The 27,930-nt window shown below is 30.7% G+C and overlaps 1 protein-coding gene across 2 annotated transcripts; it reads right to left on the bottom strand.

The window, feature by feature from the left end:
- Window positions 1-91: 91 nt before the first annotated feature.
- Window positions 92-27,837, bottom strand: LOC122269404 (putative sodium-dependent multivitamin transporter). 2 transcript variants are annotated; one of them, XM_071184227.1, is made up of 11 exons: window positions 27,395-27,837; window positions 26,661-26,726; window positions 26,455-26,574; window positions 21,427-21,581; window positions 16,459-16,599; window positions 10,680-10,818; window positions 8,840-9,047; window positions 7,292-7,446; window positions 6,241-6,434; window positions 3,009-3,106; window positions 92-315 (listed from the first exon to the last, which is right to left on the bottom strand). In XM_071184227.1, the coding sequence occupies exons 1-11, from the start codon at window positions 27,734-27,736 to the stop codon at window positions 167-169; spliced, it is 1,767 nt and encodes a 588-aa protein (XP_071040328.1). In that variant the 5' UTR covers window positions 27,737-27,837; the 3' UTR covers window positions 92-166. The 2 variants fall into 2 exon arrangements, with proteins under 2 accessions (XP_071040328.1, XP_071040329.1); XM_071184228.1 differs by lacking the exon at window positions 26,661-26,726 and having other exon boundaries at window positions 121-315.
- Window positions 27,838-27,930: the final 93 nt, after the last annotated feature.

The following is a 27,930-nucleotide window of genomic DNA, read 5'->3' as shown; positions in this document are numbered from 1 at the left end:
TATTTCTCTATGTACTTTTGTTAGAATTCATTGTAAGTCTCTTTCTGCGTTTTGCTCTGTTTAAGCTAGAAAACGAACAAAATTACATAAATTATTTTTCAATGTATTTATTCATATAAAACAGAGAATAAATAAAAAAAAACATGAACAATGATGGTTTAATTGTTCACATCTGTGACGTTGATGGAATAATATCGTTAGTTTCTTTTCCCTGTTTCATTTCCAGTGGTTTGTCCAAATTCGCTCGATTCAACCAAAATCGAGTAACTGGACTAAGACAAATAGAATCTTTCGGAATAACATTGTTTTTCCATCCTAGAAAAAATTTATTACAATTATCTCAATCATAATAAAACCAATATTTTACAAAAGAGAGAGAAGTCATCGCGGTCGCATTATTGTGGTAACTAGTTAACCTTAGGTCAAATATATTTTTTTTCTGTATAGACTTTTATAAACAACGCCAAATTTTCATGGGTTGAAAAAATTGCATCATTTGATATTTGCCTTCTTGTCCTCCAATAGGTTGGATTAGTTTTTAATTGGGCACTGACACTTCAAGAAGAAGACGAAGAAGAACATGGATACCCGCACATGTGACCCATGACGTCCGAAACAGCTGATCGTTAATAAGTAAAATTACGTGTTAGAGCTGAAAAGTAACACCACACTCCACATAAGTTAGGACAGGGATAGGCAAACGTTTTTGGTCAAGGGCAAAAAATCGAGAAAAAAATGCTTGGTGGGCCAAGTTAAAACTTCAAAATTTAAAATTAAAAAAAAGCGATACACAAGTTTTAATTTAAATATTTAGTGAGATGAATGAAATTGCGATTTCATTTTTAAAAGTTCCTTATATTGAGGTTCGAAGTTAGATGTGCTTATTTTAGGGAACGAGGCTAAATGCTTGTCTGTTAGTCTACTTCTGAAATGATTTTTTCCATGGTTTACAGTTGAAAACTCTTGTTCACATATATAAGATTAAGCAAACATAGAACTGATTTTCTGGGCATGAAATATTAGATTTTGGAAACTAGCTTTTGGTAATGATTTGTAAAACTCCAACTTTGGCATATTTAGAAACAACTGCTTTAGATGATTGTTAGATTGTCCGCTCGTTGGAGCTTAAAATGCGGAGTCTGCCACATGTGAAGTACAATTCACCTATATTAGATTCCATAAGTTTGCTCCTCGAGAAAGACAAACGCTAGTTGAAGCCAATCTACGGCTATTCTATAAAGAACTACTGCTTTCAACATTTTACCAATTGAAGCTGCCTGTGCTAACTATTTCGATCAATTTATGTTTCGTAAAACAAAAATAGAGAAAGTAAAAAGGTCATCAGTACTTTGTTAAAAAAAGAAAGAACGGATATAGGGCTCAAAAAAAATCGACAAAAAAATGGATGTCCATTGTTTTTTATTTGCCAAGGATCGGCAAGCTAAAATTCTGTCCGCGGGCCGTATAAAACCTTCCGACGGGCCACAGTTGGCCCGCGGGCCATTGTTTGCCCATCCCTGAGTGAGAATGTTCATTAACATGAAGTTGATTGAATACAGTGCCGTACCGCAACTGGAATTTGTTGTAATTCTTCATCGCTTATGTCTTTTACTTAACTTAGATTTATTATTTGTGTAAGTATTTTCTTGTAACCTTGATAGAATTTTGTTTTTTTATACCTGTCAACTACGATGCATAAATTTGTTTGTTGTTGTTTTAAGTGTCTTCGTGCTTGTTATTGCGTTAAGTAAGAAATATATAGTAAGAGAATTGAAATCTTTTTAATAGAATCTTTGGGTAAGAATATAGAAGAATATTCAGAGAATTTTAACTTGAAAGGCACGGCTAACTCGAAACAGAATGGAAAGAACAGTTGCCAACGTAAGCAAATGCATCGCTTCAACAACCAATCACAATCGAGATACCCACACTACGTCACTTGCAGGTATCCCATTCTAGCCAATATACATTTAAGCAGTCACGAAAGTCTTTCCTTTCTTCAGTATTCATATTTATAATAAAATCGCAGCTAAGACAGTGAATGTGTATAAATGTAGTGTATAGGAATAAGTTAATAATTAAAAAAAAAACATAAAAATATTTTTAATAATTATTTCGTAAAAACATTGAAAATTCACGCAAAATAAAAAAAAGTTACCAAGGAAAACAATCAAATTCCAAAAAGTTCCAAAATTATCGCGTGCTTTTTTATTTGATCTTCTTGACCTAATTTTTATCAACGCTTACATTAGCTTGATTTCTTTTACCTTCCACATTTTTTTTCGGTTCTGGTATTTAAATTAATCTAGTCAAAAAGTGTACGGGCATGAAAAACATAGAACAACTCCAATTTCCTCAATGAGTTTAAATACCTTTATAGAAAGGTAACTTATATTTTGAATTTTCGTTCTTTGTATCGAACATTAAACAGAATAATAAGGCAGATTTCTAAATACAAAAAGTTATTGTTTTTGAATTAAGCAACCTACTATTACTGTTTTTATCTAAACTGCTGATTTTATTTTTATTTGCACAATACATCAAAGTAATAACTAATACAATTGTAGAACGTAAAAAAAATACATTTTTGAAAATGAAAACCTTAAACATTCATATCAATTTTTTAATAACATCATATTATCTTTCATAAAGAAAAAATTTTAATCATTAAGTGAATGTTGAAAAATCTTTCTAAAACAAGAAATTTTAAAAAAAAATGATAATGGTTCTGAAAAGCTATTGAAAACGAATAGAAAAATCATTTTAACTTTTCAAAACCAATACAAGGACCTTCAAAAATGTAATTTACTTTAGTTTAAGAAGCTGTTAATTGAGATGAAAAGTATTATTATATAATGAAGAAAAATATCAATTATTTATGTATTTTAAGTCAATTAATACGATGACACCATATGTCAAATTGCAATATATTAGCATTTCATATGGCCCAATATGCTGTTCAATGTGAAAAGGATTGTTAATTTAAAATGAGAGAGAAATGGACTTACCTGTTACTAGAACACTGAGGATGATCAAGAATTGAGTTAAGAGAAAACCCATCAAAGCATACCACATGAAGGATATTCTGTACAAAACAAAGGTGCTTCTGAAAATAAAAATAAAAGATGACATATACAGAAAATGCTAATAGGATTATTCAGTCAAATATATATTAATATATTTGATATTACAATGATCTAATATAATCTAATATAACAATATATTCTGTAATAATATATTCTATAATAATATATTCTATAATAATATATTCTATAATGATATATTTCATAATAATAATATATTCCATAATAGTATATTCTACAATAATATTTCCATAATAATATATTTTATAATAATATATTCTATAATAATATATTCTACAATAATATTTTTTTTAATTTCCAATGGCAGATTATAGACAGTAACAGCATACATAAACATCTAAAAATAAGTACAGAAACAAAAGATGCTGCAACAGAGTCTATTAATCACAACATATCTTTAGCTTCCCAATAGCGTTCAGTGATAGAATTCCTGCAAAGTGCAGAGCAGCTGAGAAGATGCGTGGAATCCATGTCCTCTCCAGAACTGCAAAGAGTGCATACCGGGGAAGGAACGCTACCAAATCTAGACAGATGTTTCCGCAGACAGTCATGAACGGTAGCCAAGCGGAATTCAGCCACCGCTCTTCGTCTTGGGCCATTTCGCAAATTTAGGATGGTAGCCCTCCAAGACATAATAGAAGTACGGTCGATAAGTTCTTCATGAGCACAGGTCTTAAAGGTCCTCTTAATAAGCTGTTTGATGGAACAGAAGGGCATAAAGTGCGCAGAAGTCTGAATAATTAAGGCCCCCTTTTTTGCTAAATAGTTAGCATTTTCATTACCCGTGACCCCGCAATGGGCAGGAACCAACTGGAGAACAATGGTTTTCTTAAGGAATGCTAGGTATTCAAGTTGGAGGCGGCAATCCAAAATGTCACGAGTTAAGGGATTATTTAAGGATGCAATGGCAAGCAAAGCAGCTTTTGAGTCACATAGGACAACAGCTTTTTCTAAAAGATCGATATGACACTGTAACTGGGCTAGAGCTATTTGGATTGCAGCTATCTCTCCATCAAAGGCAGATCCCTGTCTCACAGGGGCATAAAAGGAAAAGGCCTTATTCTATAATAATACATTCTATAAATATACATACCTCAGTTTTTCACAATGACAGTTCTGTGCCTAAACTACTACGCCATCACGGATTGAATGTATATTTATTTATTCTATAATAATATATTCTATAAATATACACTCAATCCGTGATGGCGTAGTAGTTTAGGCACAAAACTGTCAATGTGAAAAACTGAGGTTCGATCTCTAGTGACGGGAAAACCTAACTTTATATTATAATTAAGGTAAATTATCGTCTTATTTACTTTTGTTGTACTTTCTTTCAAACTAATTAAAATTTCCACTAAAATGCTATGTATAATGTAATGTTAATCATGGAATAAGTAATTATGAAGGTACAAATCTTGCTAATGAAAATTCATGGATGAAACGTAAAAATTAAAGGATTTTCCATGTGGTTCAAAAAGAAAATACCTGTTGATTTGAAAAATCAATTTAAAAAATGAAACTGCATATAACTAAACAGTTTTCTCCATCCTCGGGAAAAATCAGGATATTTTTCACTGATTTTAAGTATTAGTTACCAAAATTGACAACAGATGACGTAGCTGACTGAGAAAAAGCATAAGCAGTTTTATTTTAACAAACATCATTTGCAGCAACAACGTGGCTTAATCAGAAACCTAAAACTGAACTGTATCTCTCGATTGGTAATTTCAGTTGGAACTATTTCGCAAGCAGCGGGAAAAAAGCAGCAGCTCTGATGTCACAAACAGCAGAACCGAGTAATCTGTTGAAGGATCTTGTAACCGATGTTTAAGCTCAATGGCAATAAATAATCTTAGTTTCTATGCACGAGGCAATGAACCACACATTTACATCATTATCCGTTTTCTTTTTAGTTGATTTAAAAAATCGTTGGTCTCTTCTAGAAGACCCTATAATTTGACGAACTCACATTAAATAATAGAACTAAATTTTTTCATCGAATCTTTCATAATGAGACTATTTTTCATCTATATATGTAACGTTATTATAGTGCATAAATCTAGGTAATGTACCTATTTAAAGGAAAGAGTTCCGATGGATCATAGGTTAAGGCACTGAACTTCCATTGTGGAGAACTGGGTGGCAGCTTGAATCTCACCCAGCTTTAGGTCGATTCCAACTTGTCGTTGTCGTAGTACATTTACGTTGCACTAGAGAATGCACAATGGGCTATTGGCGACGGTCTAGGAAGCATCCCTGAGGATGATCCGAAGACATGTCATCACAATTTTGATCCTCTGTAGAGGGGATGCCACCCCCGTTTCGGTAGGCCGACAACCTGCAAGTGAAGTCGAGCACTTTACAGTAGAACAGTTTAACGAGGACCCATACCGCACACCCTCGGTCCCTACGCAGACTGATCCAAGTGGTCCCCCACCCGCACATTGGCCGCAGCCAGTGATGCTTGATTTCGGTGATCTGCTGGGAGCCGTGTCCTAACGGTCAGTCCACTACGGGACGATTCCAACTTGTCAGAGGAGTAAAGAAGGCGGTGTGCAAAGCTGACAACATTGATACTACCATGCTATTGGTCACGAAACTATGGAGACTTTAACACCCCTGACCCTTTTGTCCCAAAATGGGTAGTTGCGGGATTTATTTACGATTGTTATTGTTAATTTACGTCGCACTAGAGCTGCACAATGGGCTATTGGCGACGGTCTGGGAAACATCCCGGAGGATGATCCGAAGACATGCCATCACAATTTTGATCCTCTGCGGAGGGGATGGCACCTACGATTCGGTAGCCNCGAGGACCCATACCGCTCACCCTCGGTCCCTACGCAGACTGATCCAAGTGGTCCCCCACCCGCACACTGACCGCAGCCAGTGATGCTTGATTTCGGTGATCTGCTGGGAGCCGTGTCCTAACGATCAGTCCACTACGGGACGATTCCAACTTGTCAGAGGAGTAAAGAATGCGGTGTGCAAAGCTGACAACATTGATACCATCATGCTATTGGTCACGAAACTATGGATACTTTAACACCCGTGACCCTTTTCGGCCCAAAATGGGTAGTTGCGGGATTGAGGGAAGTTTTATTTACGAAGCAGAGTTTATTATTGTACTTACTCTTCCGGTATTTGTGTTGAGGACGATATTTTTAAAGCGGAAGTAAAATTAAAACTGCTGGTTAGAGAAACATTGTTTGAAGGACACTCATCTGTGCTTAGAGGAAGTGGCGACTTGACATATCCAGATAGTAATGTTCCAAATCCTATCCATGACATTACTAAATATGACGTAACGAGAGAAAAGGAGACACACTAAAAATAAAAATAATTATTATAATGCATATCTTTTTTAATATACATCATTATTTTAAAATTCTGAAGTATATATTTATAGATTAAACTATTGGAATCGCCTTTTTAATTGGTAAAAGATACTGTGATCATGCGATAAGATTAATTCTCATTCGACTAAATTCAAAGAATGCTTTATGAATGGACTACTTATAAAAGAAGCTTAAAAATCAATAGACTATAAAGTTACAGTGAAATGATTTTTAAATTGCAATAGCTGCTTATTTCCACAACAGAGAAACAATGCTGCCCGAAATAATGATGCAGTCACTTTTTACCAAACATTTAAAAGAAATGTCGGAAATTTTTTTTAAAAATTTTTTTACAATTTTAAAAAATAAATATTGCTGAGCAATATTTAATTCAAAACTTAAAAATACAAGACACGTTTTTCGTTGAAGTTATAGAATCATAGTTATTCTATTCAAAAGTCTATTTGCACATAAAATAAAAACGAAGTCAAGAATTATTCTGCAGAGTTTTTATAACCTTCTTCTATTAATTTATGACTCTAAATGTAAAGATATTTTTTTCTTTATTTACTAATAAGATAGATATCTGACTGTCTAATCATGAAAAGGTTTGGATAATTTAATGAAGTTTGATAGTTTCTGTGCAAAATAAATTCTCAAACATAAATTATTATTATATTTTTAAGATATTATATTTTCAATTTTTATTTTAAGTGTTAAAATTAATTAATAATCAATTCGTTCAGTGCTTTTATTAAGTGTTTGTCAAGTGCTATTCTTATGAAACGAAATATAAATATTTAATTTGCAATTATCAACAACCAAGGATATTACTAAATGAATTACCTTATCAGACGCTTTCCTCGTCAAAACACCGGTTAAAAAGACGGCAAGCATTGGACCTTCCAATGACGTTAACATGATGTTTAATAATTGTACTAGACTTTTCACTTCTAAGAAACAGAAGCTGAGGCCAATACATACACCACCATATATCACAGCTTTTGAAAATAAAAATGAATTATTATATTAAAAAAGAATTTTGCGTAAAAGAATAAACAATTGTCGTATTGATAGCTGAATTTTGAACAGATTTTCCGGACCGGTTAATTTTTGAGTGAAAGTAGACAACATTTGTGTTACAAGGAGAGAAAAACCACGAATCCATTGAATAAGCGGACAAGATGTAACTATAATCCATGATCTGTTTATCTCAAATATAGACATACCAATAATTCTAAGATGACGGGGAAATTTGAATCACAGTTTTACTGCAATAAAAGTGGTTTTTGTCATAACTCATGAACATTTTCATAAGTACGAAACAATAAATATATTTATACATTTAAATATAATTGAATCAATTATGTACTTCCTTACCATTTTATGTCACGCCCCTTTTAATTCGAGATGAAAAAAATCTTAAAATGCGAAATATAAGACATTATAACAAAGACTGATGGGGCAAAATTTCTTCTATGACATAAAATATATCCTAAAGTTCCTTTTCGTACAATAGTCTAGGAAAAGTTTTCGTGGTTTTCCTATACTTATAACACAAATGTTGCTTACTTTAACTCAAATGTTCTCCAGAATGGCGAGTTTGTCGCCAAAAGTTCGTAATCCAACTTTATAATTCCGGTATTTTATTATTCGTATTTTTGCTTATTTTAATGCTACAAATATTGATTAGAGAGATGCGTGATACTAAACGGATCTAGTTGTAGAGATCCATAGGCTTCAACCCCTGCGGTATCTTGTCCACCATAGGTAATTTCCAGTTGTCAGGAAAGTAAATGCAATACTGACCACTTTGACGTCAGCATTCTATTTAGGCTAACGACAGCCTGTTGAGGGTCTGCTTCTTTTATTGATTTAAGAGTAAGGGCATGAATAATACCCTGAAAAAATTATGGGAAAAAATACCGGTACCTTACACGTAATCGCCATTTTCTCCAGAATATATTGCGGAACAAAAATCTGATATACCATAGTATTTAAAGTAATATTTACAATAAAATCATTGAATCACTCCAATTAAAAAAATATTACTGTAAAAGTTATGGTATAATATTTACGGTAAAAATGGATTTTACGGATGATACAACCAAAGTGCTGATACCTCATACCGTAATTTGATCCGATATCTTTTGCAGCGTAGGTGATAACTTTCAAGAGCAATTAAGCATATTTTTTCAATGCAAATTGTTATTTTTGGGGGAAAATATTTTATACATGCATTAAATAAATAAGAAGTTTCATATTCAATAGCCTTTTCTATCTGATTTCATCTTACTTCCTTTTCAAATTCAAAACTTTCTGTTCAAACCTAATTACAAAAAGTTATTACAGAGTTAAAATTACTTGATGAAGACAAAAAAGTTATAAAATTACAGAATAGCTTTACTAGAAAGACTGTTTTTAAATCCGAAAGTGTCCCTTTCTTGTAGAATGGTTTAATGAAATCGATTACAGTCACAGTTGAGGCAGAATTGAGGCAGGATGACATCGTACTTAAGGATGCACTGAAGATACCGGCAATACAAACACCTGTCAATCCAGGAATGGAGTTAAATCTATTGACAATGTATGCAGGAACTATCTAAAATTATAATAAAAATTTAGGAAGTATTAGACATGAAGCAACGTGTATTCTGGATATTTGATGCTTATTTTTAGAATTTTTGAAGAAATTAAAGTGTAAAGCAGACAGCCATGATATTGGGCTCAAATCAATACTAAACCTAATAAATAATAAAAGCATTATTAAAATCTGCCGAATTATTATCGAAGTCACTTATAGTAAAGGCTAGACTTAATGTTTGAATATCAATTTATACAAATTCAAAAGCATTAACATGTGATCATGAGTGACATCTTGAAGTTTTATTTAGAAATCGCACTTGTTTTCACTCTTTCAAACACTTGATATTTTTCTGAAAATCTTTAAAACAGATCTAAATTTTTTACAAAGATTCCATTCTTGTATTTATTGAAAGTATTCAGTAGGGACAAACCAGCATAAGAGTGTAACTGAATCAATTATTACAACTATTTATAACAACTAGCTCGTCTCAAATTTGACAAATTACGTAAAAGGTACCTATGTTTCAGCTATTTCAATTTGATTCAACTTCCTCAGAGTTTCCTCTCTATCTAATTAAAATAAAATTGTTTTCGTAAAAACATGGAACTTTAAAAATGTTTTTTTTTAAAAATTTTTAGAAAAATTATTGAAAGAATACTAAAGATAAATACAATACTCGCAGATTAAAAAAATATACAATGTAAATTATACGTCAAACACACAGTTTGTTTAATCGGGACAATCCTTTTAATCTGAGCAATTCAAACGTTTTAACCCAAAATCTACACAAAATTTAAATTAATAAAAAACAATAAAGCAATGAATTTTAAAATATTTTGTTATTATTTATTACAAACATTTAAACCAAAATGGATCTAAAAGAAAACTTTCATCACAAAATCAGTTTAAAACTGGTTTTCAAATTTTAAGCTACTGATGGCGAACCAATGGCACGCGTGCCATTTATGGCACGCGACACAATATTTTGGGCACTCCACAGATCACAATTGTTGTTACACTATGAATTGTTTTTACACAAATGTTATAACGCTATGAAGCATATGTAACAATTAAATTAAAATTCACAAAAAGCAAACAAAATATTAAACAAATATTAATAAAAAAATTAAAAATTAATACTAAAAAACAATTAATAACCGTAAAAAACAAGCTAACAATAAGTAACTAGCAAAACAAAATCAACAGTCCTGCTTAAACTTACATCTTAGAACCTCTAATCTGCAACAACAAAAGTCACATTGATGTTACTTTAGGTTGAATTACTTGTATAACTGAGACATTGCAAAATGTATTTTTTTTCAATGAAAAATAAAGAGTTTTGAGTTGATAGTATTTAGTATTACTATTTTCCCAATAATCACGAAGTCAAAATTATTTGACGGCACGTCTATGACCTCATTAAGCAATTTCTTAGAGAAAATGGCACGTTGGTGTATAAAGGTTCGCCACCCCTGTACTATGATATCTCTTTGCAAACTTGTATTACATTGAATACATTTTTTATTTTATAAAATGTTCCTAATTGCTTTGATATTTTGTTTCTAGGATATTAAAACTATGCAAAAATTAGCATTTAAACAAAACTTTTAAATACGATTTACATTGTAAATTAACACCTGATCTTACCTGATCATACCTACTTAATCCTGTTTGATTGACATTTAGAATCGGATCACAGTGATAGTATACAGAATAAAGTACAATACCATAAATGTGGGTGAGGAAAAATATTGCCGATGCCGGCAAAATAGTCAGATGCAAAGTTCTGTAAGTAGAAAATCATTTTACTCCTTTAATAAATTATATTTATGTTTGTCAATTTCAAAAAAACTATTATAAATATCTGTTAAATAATGAACTTGTATGAAGACAATTTAGCACTTATTGTCCAAATTATGCAATTTGTTAATCCTAGTTTTTAAGATGTTTAATGAAAATACATCTTTTACGTATATTAGAAATATGTGTTTAAATAAAATTGAGAAGGAAATTAATGTTTGCTTAATGAGGAGCTTATTATTAAGTATGTGGGGAAAATCCCTCATGAGTTCATAAAAAAATTAGGAAATTTATTGCATTTATTTAAAAATTTATTAAAAAAATTATCGTGATTTTTTATAATTACGAAATATTTTTAAAAAATTCCCAAACCTAAAACTTTGCTTATTATCTAAAACTAAATGCATAAATATATTTAAATAATTTTTATTTAGCAAAGTCTACTCCATATGCATCGAAATGTTTGAAAGATTTTAAATTTAGTTTTTGATTTTTAAAAAAAAAGCAGCAAAGCAAAAATGTGTGAAAAAATTAAGCCTATACATTAAGATCTTTAAACAAAGTTGAGTTGCAATTCTACGTACATATTTTCACGTGCTATTTCCATGCAATAAATCAGTGTTTCCCAAACTTATGAATTTTGTGTACCCCTTCTAAATTTTTCGTAACGCTGTGTACCACTAATAAAAAATGAATGCATTTTTCACTATAAAAATTTTCACAAAAGTTAAAAATCACAACTGGCTGTTGACACTACTAATTACACAAGCCTGCGATGAAAAAAATACAAAGGGTCTGATAGCTGAACTTAATGTATTTTTTGGTGCTGAAGTGGAAAATAATAATGAAAAATTTCTATCACGTCACGTTTTTTAGAAAAATTCAATTTTACTGGAATTTTTATGAACATTTACCATAAAAATTAGAAAAATTCAATTTTACTGGAATTTTTATGAACATATACCATAAAAAAAAAAGTTTTTGAATTTCTATCCCTTCTTGACTGACCAGCATTCTACTTTGGTCAAATCTACATAAGTACCCCTCTATTACTACTTCCTGTCACCGTCCCTCTCTCTGTCACAATATCCCTCTACCAATAGCGTCACGAGAATCCTTATCTAGTTTCGCTGACCTCTCAGAAACACTAGCAAGCGTAATAGGGAGTCATTTTAAAGTCTTCTTTTTTCTGTGCGTTTCGTGAAACATGGCTTCGAGTTCGAGACATTGTGAAAATTTCCCAGATGACTTTTGTTATATATGCGGCGAATATTGTGTTGTTAAAAATCGAATGAGGAACATTACAGACTATGTAAGACAACTTTATCTCGCATATTTTGGCATGAAACTCGGAGATCAGGACAAATCTTGGGCACCTCATAAAGTTTGTGTGCAGTGTCTCAATGATCTACGCTTATGGCATCAAGGAAAGAAGACTACTTTACGATTTGGGATTCCTATGACGTGGAGGGAGCCCCAAAACCACTTTGATGATTGTTATTTTTGTTCCTGCCATGTTCGTGGGTATAACCGAAAAAATCAAAGACTAATATCTTATCCTGATAACATTCCATCGGCCATACGCCCTGTTCCTCATGGACCTGATGTGCCTGTGCCTTTGCCTCCAACTGAATTGCCAATCATCTCTTCAGAGTCTTCAGATTCGGAGCATCCAGAAGTTCAAGGCTCCGATATCGAATATAAGCTTTCCGCAGACGGTTCTCCTCAGCCCTTCTCTCAGGTTGAGCTTAATGATCTGACTAGAGATCTTGGCCTTTCGAAAGAGGCAGCTGAGTTGTTAGGCTCCAGACTGAAAGAAAAAAACTTATTGGCCAAAGGAACATTTTTTTATTGGTACAGAAATCGTGAAAACGAATTTATTAAGTACTTTGATGAAGAGGAGAACTTGGTCTATTGTTCTGATGTTCCATTGATGAGCAAATTTAATGTCATCTACGATAAGGATGAGTGGAGGCTGTTTATAAATTCCTCTAAAAGAAGCCTCAAAGCTGTTCTTCTTCATCATGGGAGTCAGTATGCATCAGTACCAGTTGGACACTCAGTATATTTAAAAGAATGCTACGAAAACTTGGCTCTCGTCCTGAACAAAATCAAATATATCGACCACAGTTAGACTATTTGCGGTGATTTGAAAGTTATCTCCATGCTTCTTGGTCAACAAGGGGGATTTACAAAGTGACAAAGTTACAAGTGAAGTATGTGAGTGGGACAGCCGTGACAAGACTCAACATTGGGTCAAAAAAGAATGGCCAAAAAGACAAAATCTTGACCCAGGCACAAAGAACGTTATTCGAAACAGCTTAGTTGATCCGAAAAAAGTATTGTTACCTCCGCTACATATAAAATTAGGTGTAATGAAGCAGTTTGTCAAGACTGTTCCAAATGATGGCAATTGTTTCAAATATCTTTGCAAAAAGTTTCCAGGTTTATCCCAAGCTAAGTTGAAAGAAGGAATATTTGTTGGTCCAGATATCCGCAAACTCATGAAGGATAAAGAATTTGAGACTAACATGACAAAAACGGAGAAAGAAGCTTGGGTTGCTTTCAAAGATGTCGTCAATAAATTTCTGGGTAACTACAAGGATCCTGATTATAAGGAAATCGTAACGAAAATGCTGGACAAATTTAAAACGCTGGGTTGCTCCATGAGTGTAAAAATGCATTTCCTTCACTCACATGTGGACTTTTTCCCTGAAAATTTAGGAGCAGTCAGCGAAGAGCATGGGAAAGGTTCCATCAAGATATCAAAGATATGGAGCGTAAATATCAAGGAAGATAAGACAAGAACATGCTCCCTGACTACTGTTGGATGATAGCTCGGGATAAACCTGAGATTAAGCATAAAAGAAGATTATCAAAAATACGTTTCAGAGGAAAACGAGTATGTACTTAAATAGAAACTTTTCTCTTTTGTTTTTTGCTTGTTTTGATTTTTGTTTGTTTTGTTTTTTGTTTCAAACTTTCATATACACATACACAATATTTGTTATTCTTAGTCAATCGTCAATTTTACGTCAGTTATCTCAATAAAATATCAATAAAAACAAATTACAATGGTATGTTGGTGATTTTCTTCTAGAATCTGGTGTAAAAAGTTTGAACGCAAGGAATTTATTGTTTTTTTCTCGACCAGAGGTTACTTGTGCTGTCTGGTAACAGTATTTTTTAAAATTAGCTGATAGCTCAAAAATCAATTTTCTTTCACAAGATTAAATTTTACATGGATCAAAATGAATGAAGAGAGCAATTGCCGGACAGTACATGCAAAATTGTTTGAGAGAATTCTTTTCCAAATAGGATTTTAGTAAAAACATTAATATCGATTTTATAAAAAATCCTGATATGATTGGGAAAAATGAAGGTCATTTTCGAAATCAGCACATCAAATAACATATAAATCAACAAGAACTTTTCTTGTATTTTTCCAAAAGTTCAATTTCGCAGGATTGTGTTATTAACTGCTAACTCTGCAAAAAATGGCTAATAGAAAATTACGTAATCGTAAACTTTCATGGCTAGCTTTGTCTTTAAACAAAAATTTTTGAAATTTTCGTTTGCTGCAAGATATTTCGCATAAGAACGCGTACCCTCGTTAAACTGTTCCCGTACCCCTGGGGGTACGCGTACCACACTTTGGGAAACACTGCAATAGATCAATAAGTCGTCGAAAAATTTTATATTCTCGTTATAGCAATTCAGTATTTAATTACCAAGTCAATTACCTTCAATTATTCCTCATACAATTACTGACTGAATTTTAACCGTCGTTTTTAAAATGCAACTAAGCACTCAGAACCATGCATATTTACCAAAATAGCAGTTGGTAAAAACTTAAATTTCATTAGTAATTTATGCGTAAATGGTTATTAATTAAGAGTATTGTCAATAAACAACAAGTTTAATGAGTTAATTACACTCATTTTCACTTTTGCGCACACTGTAAAAAATTCCAGATTGAATTTCTGAAGGAAAACACCGACACTCAGGTTGCCGGTGCATTTTACCATAAAAACCATTTTTACCGGAAAATGCTAGGTAACAAAAAAACTTATATTCCGTAATTTTTTATACAATAACATTTACACTAAAATCTCCAAACTTAAGTTTAATATTAATTACGCTGTTAATATTAATTACAAGTTCAAAGTGTTAATTACACTCACATTCGCTTTTATGTGCACTGTAAAAAATTCCAGATCAAATTGCTGTAAAAAATACCGACACTCAGAGTGCTGGTACATTTTGCCGTAAAATCCATTTTTACCTGAAAGTATTATGTAACAAAAAATCTTTGATACCGTAATTTTTTATACAGTAATGTTTACTATAAAATCACTGGAATTAAGTTTAATGTTTATTACTATAGTTTAATGCGTCAAATACTTATTTTCACTTTTGTGTACACTGCAAAAATTTCCAGGTAAAATTACTGTAAAAAAACACCGACACTCAGAGTGCCTGTACATTTTACCATAAAATCCATTTTTACCAGAAAATGTTAAGGAATGAAATATCTTATATACCGTAATTTTTTTACAGACATATTTACCATAAAATCACTGAAATTAAATAAATATTACTTTAAAAATTACAGCATAAAATTTTAGGGCAAAAATGAATTTTATGACGGAAAGGATTTTACAGATTTTGCAAGCAGAGAGCAAAAGCTTTTTACCGTTATTTGATATGAAATATTTTACAGTGTAGAAGATTTAGATTAGTCCATAATTTATGATTATGTTTCAACGAAAAGGAAATGGGTAATAGTCTTTTTAAAACAGATAAATATATGTTAATGTTGGTGAGAAATCAAAAAACTATTCTTTTTTAATCTATTTGACTTTTAATTTTGATCTATTTGATTTAATACCTAAGACAAAAAGAAGTTTGCTTTAATAAAATTTTCACGCTAAATAAAATTAAATAAATTATACTAATATTTATAAAAATTATGGAAGTAAAACCTACAATATTGCAACAGATTTATATTTAGTTCTTTTTTTTTTCATAAAATAATTTAGAAAATGCGCAAAGTGTACATTCGTGGCTTTTATGACTTGAATTATTGAAATGAATTATTGAAAATCAGAAACATAATAAAAATTAACATCGAATGATTGATTTACTTTCAATTTTTTTTTAAATGCAAACGCTTTAAGTATTGATTAAGAGCAGTTTAATAGGTAATTAACAAAATTTTAAAAATAACTAAAATATATATTTCAAAATCAAAATATTAATAAATAACTATAAATAATTATAAAAATATATTAATAAATAATTATAAATAATTATAAAAATATATTAATAAATAATTATAAATAATTATAAATATATTCAAAATCAAAAAATCAATATACCAAAATCCAAAAAGGATAGGGTATATTTTGAGCAAGTTAGACTAAAGTAAAACTGTTAAATTGATCAAGAATCTCAATACTGTGTTTCATATTTTAACTTGATAACTTCTGCTTATAGCGTAATTACTTAGGATAATTTTCTTTTATTTTGAAACAAAAATAGTTAAAATTCAAAAAAATTTTAAAGCGCCTTGAGCAATATGAGCGAAACATTTTTATGATTCAAAATTTTAGTTTTAACTTACGATCTTGCTCTTTCAGCGGTACTTAAGCTTAAAACTCTTTGAACTTCAACTTGATTAGTTCCATAAAATGCAATTGCATAAAGTATTCCGCGAATCATACAAGCCCAGATATCGTGTCGCTTAGTGAAATCTAATCTGAAACTAACAAAGGTTTATAAGCATATTTATAAGTTTTAAATTTTTTATTGAAAAAAAAAGCAGAAAATGGACGAGCGATTAATTCTCACTTGGGCCGGATCACGCTATTGGTCGAAAATGACATCACTGTTTGGGGAAGGGATATACTGTGTATTGCATAGTATTTTGGTGACAGATTTTATGTTTAGTTTTCAAATGCGCTCTATTTACACGTGGTATTAATGTTTAGTAATAAAGACAATATTCACATTTCGCACAGTTTTGTGGTAATTTTTTATTAGAATCTAAGTAAGTGAAATTAAGCTATACTGCTTTTGCGTCATTAGCAACTGGGGTTGTTCTAGAAATGCAGGGGGGAGGCTAGCCCAGAATTTTGGATTTGATTATGAAGTTTTTAAAATTATTATTAAATTGCGATGTATGAGTAAATTTGAGCTTATGTTTATTTCAATTTTTGTTACTTCATAACTGCAAAAGATAATTCTTATGGAAAAACAAACAAACGAAAAAAAAACGTATTTGTAATATTACTATACCATCTTATATTTGTAAAAACATTCATTATTTTTATTGTTTTTAGCTTTGATGAATTTAAATCAATTAAAACATAAATATTGTCTGAAATGCTGAAGTGGACATTTACCTATCTCCCCACCCTAACGACGACATAATATTAAGTAAACATTTGCAAGGAATAAATAAATTCCGAGCGAGCAAGTGTGCATACGAAATTTGTCGCCAAACTCATACAAACACCAGCCAACAGCCACCATCTCCCTTCCCCCAAACAGTGATGTCATTTTCGACCAATAGCGTGATCCGGCCCAAGTGAGAATTAATCGCTCGTGAAAATAGTGCTAAAGACGAATTTTCTTTAAAGTTAGAACATAGAGAAACTCAATATCACAAATTTTTAGGCAAAAAAGGAAACCAACCTCCAAATTCTAATTCAAGTCGCTTATAGAGACAATTAATTGCTGAAAATGCATAATATTTCATTCATGAAAGGGATTAAAACTAAAAAGTTAGAAAATGTAACTAAAAATAGAAATTAGATTTTACACTAAGAAAAAAAAATGGTCAAAATTAGCAAAAAATGATAAAATTTACCGTGTTTCTGGCTCTATGGGAGCACCAAAAAGCTCGGTAATTTTCACCGAAGCGCTTTGGTAATGATTTTGGTAAAATTAAAAATAAAATACGGTTTTTTTAATATGTAATAAAATTCGATAAATATTTGGTAGTTTTATCATGACACCTTTGAACATGGCTTAAAAAATACAGTCCCTGGAGAAATTATTTGACGCACTTTGAGATTCTGCCGCATCTTTCCTTTTGCTTCTGCCTCAATTCGTCCTCCGACTGATTTTTTTTCTCTATGCGTCGTACACTAGCTTCAGAAACCTTCCATTTTCGTGATATTTTGCGGTTTGAAAATATTTTAGCATTCACTAGGGTTTTTAGCTTTTTTACATGGTGAAAGATCGCCATTTTTACCCATGATAAAAATGTTCTAATTGATTATTTATACACTGCGCACAAAATAAACAAATAACTGCGTAGTTTAAAATTGCGAAACATATAAACACAGAGCATAAAGTCGCACACTGTTAAAAATTCCTCGGAAAAAATGGTTCAATAACAATTTATTGAATGGTTATTTTACCATATTTAGTCAAAACAGTCAAATAACCATAAATATAACGGTAATCAAACTGGTAAGTTTGAGAAAAACCGTTTGTTAACTGCTTTTCCCTAATACGGTTAAACAACCAGAATTTTATCGCACCAACTAGAACCGACCTAATGAAATTACTTTTTTTTTGTCAATGCGTACATATATCGTAGCCGAGCGGGCTTATCTGTCGATCTCATGACCGGCAGAACTGGAGTTCGAGTCCTAGTCCAGTACAATATTTCCTCCCTTCCCTTCAACATATGAAGAATTTCCAGTGTCCAACACTCTCCAATGCCCATTACCTAACGCAAAGGTGCACTCCTATGTCTAGTTAAACAATAAAAAAAAAAATTTACGTTTTTGAAAAATGCTAGTTGTAAATGGTTACAAAATCGTATAGTTTTGTATTCATGGTTTTATAACCATACTTTTTGTAAATGGTTTCAAAACCTTAAAGGAAAAAAATGTTCTTTACCGTAAACTTTACGGTTAATCGGATGGACAGACAGCTGCCAGTTATTTAACCATAATTTTAGAAGGAAAATTTTAACAGTGCAAAAACACTTCCGCAACTGACACACGTGACAACTGACTGAACCGGTTTGCACTTGTTAATGTTCGTGTATCAAGTGATTAACATTGTAATGCGATACATTAAGAATAAATTAAAATAGGAAATATATAAAAAAATCTCCTGAATGAAAACCCATTCCATGTATGTTTAAATATAAAAGTATTACATACGAACCCGTGCAAAACATGTAATTATTAAAAAACTACAGTGTGTCGAATAATTTGGTCAGAGACTGTAGTTATTTGATTAAACTTACTTTTCAGTTTTGTATTTTTTTACTAATTGTGTGATAACATGAATTGTAACTTTGAAATCCAGAATTTCCGCCAAACATTTACCATATGAACAGAAAAATCGCCATATGAATGGTTTAAGTACCGTATATTTTGGTTTGATTAACCAAAATTATATTGCTTCATTTGCCAGAAATGTCATTATATTACAGAACGGTAATTTTACCAGAAATTTTTTCTCCTAGTACAGTTCGAATACGAAGTTTATGATACCATTTTAAAGATTGACACTCGAAAATATTTATGACATAAAAAGCATAACACATATTTTTGATGCAGATTTTTGAAATTACTTTCTTCAGGGATATTTTAAAATTGAAATTTTTCTTCATGAAACCCAAATCTCCCTACCAATTTTGAAAAAAATAAATTACCCATTGGATGCAAAAAAATAAAGTGCCTTTTTAAAAATGGACATTTTTAATAAATATTTGTATCAAAAAATAATAATTTCGTGGAAAAAATTTATAAAATGAATTTTTAAGAAATCGCTTGTAACCTTGAAAGTTGAGTGACCTGCACAGTTTTTAAAACAATTGCAACTCGAAGGCAACGTCTATGACACTATTTGAAATATTGACATGCTGCATATTTATGCCATATTTATGTCATATATGCTGCATATTTATGCATAAAAATATAAGTAAAGGTTTTTTTTAAAAAATTTCCTATGAGCTGCACAATCAGTCTTCCCTATGAGCAGACCTAGTGCGTTCTCCAGAAGTGATATCCACTCTTTCAGGACCACCACAATGGGTGAGATACCACTGGCCATGTTAATTTGGACGTCTAGTTTCTGCCACTCCAGATGGCAGCACCGAGACTCTATTTGGATGCTACAGTGCGCTAGGAATTTAATTTTGCCGGAAATACCAACAGCCAATAAGGCACTAAAGGGATCTTTTACATGCCGCATAATCATACGACATGGCCGCTGAGGATTTTCTGCATCCCAAAATTCCGATGTCTGGGCCGGGAGTCAAACCCACAGACTTGGGCTCAGAAGGACGGCGACAAACCAACTGCGCCACCCAGCGACATATAAATAAAGGTTGTGGGAAAGATTCATTAAATTAATTTCTAAAACATCTCTCATAATATTAAAAGTTTAGAAAAGTTTAGCAAACCCAACATTTGAGTAACGTTGTTGAAAACATTAACGACTCGAAGTCAAAGCGTTTGAAACCGTTTAAAAAATTAACAATTATAGTATATATCATAAAATTATGACGAAGATTTGTGAAATTAATTTCTAAAGAGTCAAATGTAACGTAAAATAGTTAAAAGTAAATTTAACGTTTCTTCACAACTCTTTTACGTTTGGCTACCGTTTTTGAGACTATATTTTTGTGTGATACTTAAATAAATAATTTATATCTTAATAGACTTTTTTTCGGTAGTAATTCGTAATAATGTTTTCTAAAGTGCCCTTTTTCAATATTAAAAGCTTAGCTAAGTTTGAAATTTTGACCAAAACAGATGCATTTTTAAAAAAATTATCATTTATTGAATTTTAAAAATCAGTATTTATTAGTTTAACAATCGTTTGTGCAAATTATTGCTTGGTTACAATATAAAATTGATATATAAGAGGCAGTTTTTTTCCGGATTACCCGAATATTTATCTGTTGAGAGCAAAAACTTTATTGTTACTAGTTACTACTTTACCACAAATGAATTTGATGAAATATATGGTGAGTTAGGGTAATATAAACACATTAAGAAAATGTGAAAACTCCATAACTCCGTTAATTTTTTTATTCAGATAAGAAATCTAGTATGCAATTATTTTCAATGCTACAGATTGGTGCCATTTTCAGTACACTGTAAGAATTTCCTGATCAAATTACAGTATAAAGTACCGGGACTTAGAATGCATCATCCATAAAATCCATTTTGCTGTAAAATCCATTTTTACCGTGAAAGATTATACCATAGTTTTTGCAGTGATAATTATTTTATCAGAGTGCGTCAGTCCTTTTATGGTAATTATTACTGCAAAAATTACATTGTATCAGATTATTTTTGTTCCGTAGCATGTTCCAGTAAAAATGAATTTCAAGGTGCCGGAATTTTTTTAATTCCAACACCTTGAGTGCCGGAAATTTTTACCATAATTTGATTCTAAATTTTTTACAGTGTAACATTTTCCAAATTTTGATTGCACGTAATAATTTAATATAACTATCTCGAAGTTCGAAATTTTGTTTCCTGTTAATTTGTTTCCTTTAATTTTGTTTCCTGTTAAGGGAAATAGAATGGTTTTTATTTTTTAAAATGCTTACTCAAAAAATTCAAGTCTGCCACCCCCTTTTGCGTTGTTGTAAACATTTACAAAACCACCTCCATCTTTAAAACCTACGACATACAAAGAAATTACACATATGGTTATAAGAGCAGCTTGAAATACATCTGTCCATAAAACAGCTCTTAAGCCACCCTAAAATATAATAATATTTTTATTTAATCCTGAAACATAAAAATATAATAAAAAAGTATAAATATGAAGTTAGAAAATTTAAGTATTTATATGCAATGCACGAAAAAAACTGACCAACCTGAATGACTTTTGATATAATGATCAGAACTTCAGGTTCCAGGACTCAATCTTAATGGTCCAGTCTAATGCACTCAATCTAAAAGTCGAATTTTAAAAATTCGATTTCTCAGAAACTATTCGACCAATTTCACTCAGATTTGGTATTTTGCCAAGTGAAATTACATACTTTAGAATAATGTAAAAGTTTTTATACATCACAGTTAAAAAAATTTTCGACTATTATTAATTAAAGCAGTGTTTCCCAAAGTGTGGTACGCGTACCCCCAGGGTACGTGAACAGTTTAGTGGGGGTACGCGTTCTTATGCGAAATATCTTGCAACAAACGAAAATTTCAGAAAATTTTATTTAAAAACACAGTTAGCCAAGAAAATGCGCGATTGCGTATTTTTCTATTGGCTATTTTTTGCAGAGTTAACAGTTAATAATTAGTGGCGTCAGCAGCCAGCTGTGATTTTTAACTTTTGTGCAATTTTTTTATAGTAAAAAATACATTCATTTTTTTTATTAGTGGTACACAGCGTTACGAACAATTTAGAAAGGGTACACAAAAGTTTTAAGTTTGGGAAACACTGAAATAAAGTAATAAAAATAATAAATATTTACATAAAGTCATTATTTACTTAGAATTATATTTAGATAAACGAATTTTATAACTGAAGAGCTTAGTGGAAAATCCGTCTAAATGACATTTATAAAAAAATTAGATTAGAATAGAGAAAGTTCCTGTTTTAGCTTTATTTAAATACTAGGGGGCTAAGCCCCCTGTTCGCTGCCGCTCACCAACCCCCATGATTGCTTCGCAATAATTGTTCTTTTTTGTCAGAAAACAGTTTTTCTACTAAAGTTAAATTATTCCCTTAATATAGATATATTAAAAGGAATAATTGCGTGCTGATGACAACCAAAGTAATATTGAAATGAATGAGGAAAAACTAGATCCTACCTCGTGATTTTTAGGCCAGTAGAAATGCACGGACAACAATGGAAAACTATGACACCATCACAAGACATACTCAAAATAAAATAAAAATCACCGCTCTGCTTTAGATGGTAAGTTTAGTCGTAACATTTTAGCAAGCAGCATTATTAAAAACTATAACTTCTTCTCACATTTGCGGTCTCAATTTTAATTGGCTGTTTTGTGCGTTACTAGCCGCAAGTCTTCTGTGATTGGCTATTTGTTATCATTTCACTCTCTTCTTATATTATACAGTCAAACCCCGCTATAGTGAACATGGTTCATAGTGAACTCCCGGACATAGTGAACGAAATGTTCGGTCCCGTGCCTTGCTATACACGGATAATGTTATTTTTTGTGGATATAGTGAACCAAAAAAGTGAGGAAGTTGGATATAGTGACCTTTTTTCTGTGTTCGACTGATTTTTTTTTTAAAAAAATTTGTAATGTAATTTTGGAATTTCTACTTCAAATTAAATACATACACCGATTTTAAAAACCATATATAGAGGGGAATGTAGCGATAAGCATTTTTCTTGTTTGTTTCTTTTATCTCATCCTAAATTATTCTTTTATTTCATCCCTAAACAAACCAAGCAGACGATGCACCTGTAAGTACAGGTGCATCGTCTAAGGTGAGTAAGTCAATGATTGAAACAATAATTATTTAAAATTAGTCGCAAGAATTTTGAAGCTGCATATTTAGGCCAAAAAAATTAAATTGCATAATTAAAGTGAAATCTTATTTGACAGCTTTATCAATATGCATTTTTTTCAGAGGGAATGAGTAATTATTAATTATTGGTCAAGGAGTTGGACACTAATATGTGTTGATAAGGCCCTCATTTCAACTCCTTTTTGCTGTCAGTTCAGTTAAAATAAATCCTGCAAATAAGTGTCTCAAATTTAACTATGGCTAGCAGTAAACGTAAAACGTTCTCCATTGATGATAAAATGGGCATAATCAGAAAAATTGAAAATGGATGCAGTCAAGCTGATATTTGCAGGGAATATAAACTATTCAAATCTACAGTTTGTAACATATGGAAAAATAGGCCATTAATAATTTCTGCTCATGAAAAATGTTTAGATGGTGGAAAAAAGTTGAGAAAAGCAGATCACAAGGATAATGAAGAAACATTGCTGAAGTGGTTCACCAATCGAAGAAGCCGCAATCTTCTAGTATCTGGCAAATGTCGAGGAATTTTCTAAGCGATTTTATGAGACTACTTTTATGTGCTAGAATGGCAGGTTTAAAAAGCGGAATAACAGAAGTTCAGGAAAAATTATCTGAGAGTCGGGAAGTGTTTCCATATCTGATGGTGAAGATTGCACATCAGCTAAAGATTACTAATTTTTTTGTACGCAAGACGAAGAGTAATGAAAAGTAACACATTTTTTGCATCTACATAATATTTTTCAGTCATTTATTTGAATAATGTGTAATAAAAGGAAGGAGTTAAGGAACCATTAGTTAAATTGCCTGCGTAACGGATATAGTGAACTCCCGGTAATAGTGAACCGACACTTCGGTCCCTTGAAGGTTCACTATAGCGGGGTTTGACTGCATAAAGATATAGCATTCATTTATATTGCTAAATTTATTCATTCTGACGATACTCAATGGAAGAACGAACCGGATAAGTGATTTGGCAACAAATAGTCAATAAACAATCCTAGAAAATCCCTTGCTTGGCATTCAACGCTAAGGCGCGGGGAGATAAAATTGGTGAAAATGAGAAACTCGAAACAGTAGCTTTCATTCATTAAGAAGAAATTTATGTTTTTTTTTCGAATCAATAATTAAAGAAGACAAGAGAATATAACCTTTAAACAGTTTCTACATACTCTTTTTTTATTTCCGGCTCGCATTAGTTTGTGTTTCAGACACATTGTGTATTAAATTGTTAGCATACTTGGGTCATCCCCTCAGACCATTAAGATTGAGTCCTACAACTTAAAGATACGATCATTAGATCAGAAATTATTCAGGGTAATGCGTTTTTTCTTTTTTTTACACACTATGTATTTACTAAAAATGTATATGTTAAAAATGTTAACGATTTTTTGCTGTATGGACATAGTAATGATATAGACTTTTAATAATTTATGACAAATAATAAAACTTTCAATTCTAAAATGTAGGACTAAGAACATTTGCCTGTATTTTTTATAACTTGGTATTTTTAAAATAATTTGTAGATACACACAATTTAATTGTGAAAAAAATCCCAATCAAAATTTTTTGAGTTAACCGCTATTGTTAGAATCTAACAGTTTTATTTTTTAATTTTTGTTTTCAAATTTAGATGCAATTTTTAGTTATCTGGTTCTATTTGATCATGACAAAACATTTCCAATGAAAAGAAATCGTTTGATGTATATATATTTAATAACAATAAAATACTAATCTTAAGTTAGATTTAAAATGAGCGAGAAAAAATATTTAGTTGTTAAATTTTTATTTCATGTAATACTTGCTATTAAACTTTTACTTCTAAACTCGTTACTAACAGATAAACTTAATGTTTCGATCTAATGTTATGTTTCTCTAAAGATACAATCAGTAAATTACTTTGTTTAAAAAGTTATTGATATATAATTGAGTATTTCAAAATAAATTACTGAAATTGTGGGGAGGAAGGAGACAGGTTGCTTTGAAGAAATTACTATCAAGGCTGCTATAAAACTATCTGTTGTATCAATTTTTAGCATATTCAAAAATATAAACATTCAATATCTGATTAGCTTAAATTTATTTTACATTGCGAGTTTTTAATTTATTATTTATTTTTTAAAAACTAATATTTATAAGATTTCATATAACTTTTTCAAAATGTTATATTGATTATCTTTACATCAGAATGAGTAGAAAAGTCATTTACATTCTACTTTAAAAATGAATTTTATTTTTAAAAATTTTTCTTTAAATATTTTATATTTATGAACATATTATTACGAACATATTATTTTATATATTATCTTTTAATACGATGTAATTAGTTAACTAAAATTAATGACAGAGAGAAACAGACAATTTTGGTATATTTTTATTTCTCTAAGTACAACAATAGGGATATACTATTTTCGACTTGATATAATACAATATAGGGATATACTCTAGCATTCGAGCTCGTCTCAAAAGCTGCATATTTTCTTAAAATCTATTTTTATATTTGTAACTAGTAGAGGTTAAAGTCATAAAATTTTTATTTTCTAGGCGTATTTTTATTTCTCTTCTAAGCTGGCGATACATTTTTAGTTAAAAAAATTTCAATTTTCAAAATCGAAAGTTTTCAAGAGGTGTAAAAACACTAATTTTATTTATTTACTAATCTTTTCATTTATTAAATTTATTAATTTATTTATTTTTTAATTTACTTATTTATTTATTTATTTATTTTTCAATTTATTTATATATTAAGTTATTCATTTATTTATTTATCTATCTATCTGTCTATCTATCTATCTATCTATCTATCTATCTATCTATCTATCTATCTATTCATCCATCCATCCATCTATCCATCCATCTATCCATCCATCCATCCATCAATTTATTTATTTATTTATTTCGAAAGAGTTACTACAAAGTATTTTGATTTTTTTCTTTTTTGTTAAGGCAGTCATGTTGCAAGCTACTTTTCTTTAAGAGTGATTTCGGAAATTTTATATATTTTTTCCCTATAATTATTTCAAAGTTACTTCATCAACTCTATTTCTTATAAAAATTGTTTAAATAAAGCTTTCAAAAATTAAATAAGACAATGTTTTCAACAAATATGTATACTTACAAGTGATGAATAAAAAGTACAAATGGCTCCCAAAGATACGAGAGAAATTTCAAGTGACAAATCCGTGACAGCGCTAAGAGCTAGAACTGCCCCGTAGAGTGATATCACCATGTAAAATATCTAAATTATAAGCATGTGAAATTATAGTTATACATGTTAAAGTTATATAATAAAATATGACTTTTAAATCAAAAGTTTCAAATTACCATCTGTACCAAGAACAGAGTTGATATTATGTACCTTATCATCTTCCCATACCTTATTTCAAGAAACTGTGAGGAATTAATATAAAATTATAACATAAGTGTTAAAGTGATTAAAACTATTAAAATTGAAAATACAGTATAGTTATGTTATATGCGATAAAATTTGGTAAATATGATAAAATTTATTAATTTTGCAAAGATTATTTGGTGCATGGTAAAAAAACCGTTCATTCGGTTAAATTTACTTTTCAGTTTCGAATTTGTTAGTAAAAATGTGGTAACAAAATCTGATTTTGAAAAACAGAATTTCTGGTTAACCATTAACATATGAACAGAGTTGATATTATGTACCTTATCATTTTCCCATACCTTATTTCAAGAAACTAGAAGAATTAATATAAAGTTATAACATAAATATTTAAGTTATTAAAAACTATTAAAATTGAAAATACGGTATAGTTTTGTTATATGCGATAAAATTTGGTAAATATTATAAAATTTATTAATTTTGCAAAGATTATTTGGAGCATGGTAAAAAAGCCGTTCATTCGGTTAAATTTACTTTTCAGTTTTGAATTCGTTAGTAAAAATATTGAAACAAAATCTATAATTTTGAAAAACAGAATTTCTGGTTAACCGTCAGCACATGAGCAGAAAAATTACCAAATGAATGGTTTAAATACCATATATGTTGGTTTTATCGTAGAAACTTTTTTTTCTCCGAGTATAATTACCTCGTAAATTGTTGAAACACCACATCGAAAGTAAACGGGTATGAAAATCCATGATGCCAAAAACATGCCAATAGGAAACGTTAACGGAGCCAAAGACAACTCATATCCGTAAAGATAAACTTCAACTGGCGTTGAAAGCAATGTAGACGGTGATACTAGCGTAACTACAACTGACAAAACTACTGGAAGTTTAGTCATTCTTCTACCAGCAAGGATATATTCCTTTGCTGTCTTTTGTTGTCCAGCATATTTTCTTGAAACTATTCCAATAGATATCGAGATCAATAACGAAACACATATTACAATATAATCGACTGTACCCAATATCTGTTTTGTCACCATTTTTTTATTTAATTTTTCAACGAAGAATACTCTTTGCTTTTTGAACTTAAGTTAAAAGAAGACAAATAGAAACTGGAAGTACAATAATCAGAAAACGGTTGGGAAAATAAATAGGAGAAAGAATTAACTAAAAAAATAATGGCGTGGCAGTCAGGAAAAAAAAGCGAGCATAAATCTTCATTCAAAATATATTT

The sequence above is a fragment of the Parasteatoda tepidariorum genome, chromosome 8 (genome assembly GCF_043381705.1).
Source record: "Parasteatoda tepidariorum isolate YZ-2023 chromosome 8, CAS_Ptep_4.0, whole genome shotgun sequence".
Classification (NCBI taxonomy): domain Eukaryota; kingdom Metazoa; phylum Arthropoda; class Arachnida; order Araneae; family Theridiidae; genus Parasteatoda; species Parasteatoda tepidariorum.
Note: the sequence above shows the minus strand (reverse complement) of the source record. Positions and strands in the feature narration are given on the sequence as shown.

Bases quoted from the DNA above. Each gene is read 5' to 3' on its own strand.
- LOC122269404 (XM_071184227.1), bottom strand. From the start codon at position 27,736: ATGGTGACAAAACAGATATTGGGTACAGTCGATTATATTGTAATATGT. The intron at 21,582-26,454 runs GTAAGTATACAT...ATTATATTTTAG, and splicing joins GTACTTTTTATTCATCACTT to GGTGGCTTAAGAGCTGTTTT. The intron at 7,447-8,839 runs GTAATTTTATAA...TATTTTCAAAAG, and splicing joins CTTTCTAGTAAAGCTATTCT to CTGTGATATATGGTGGTGTA.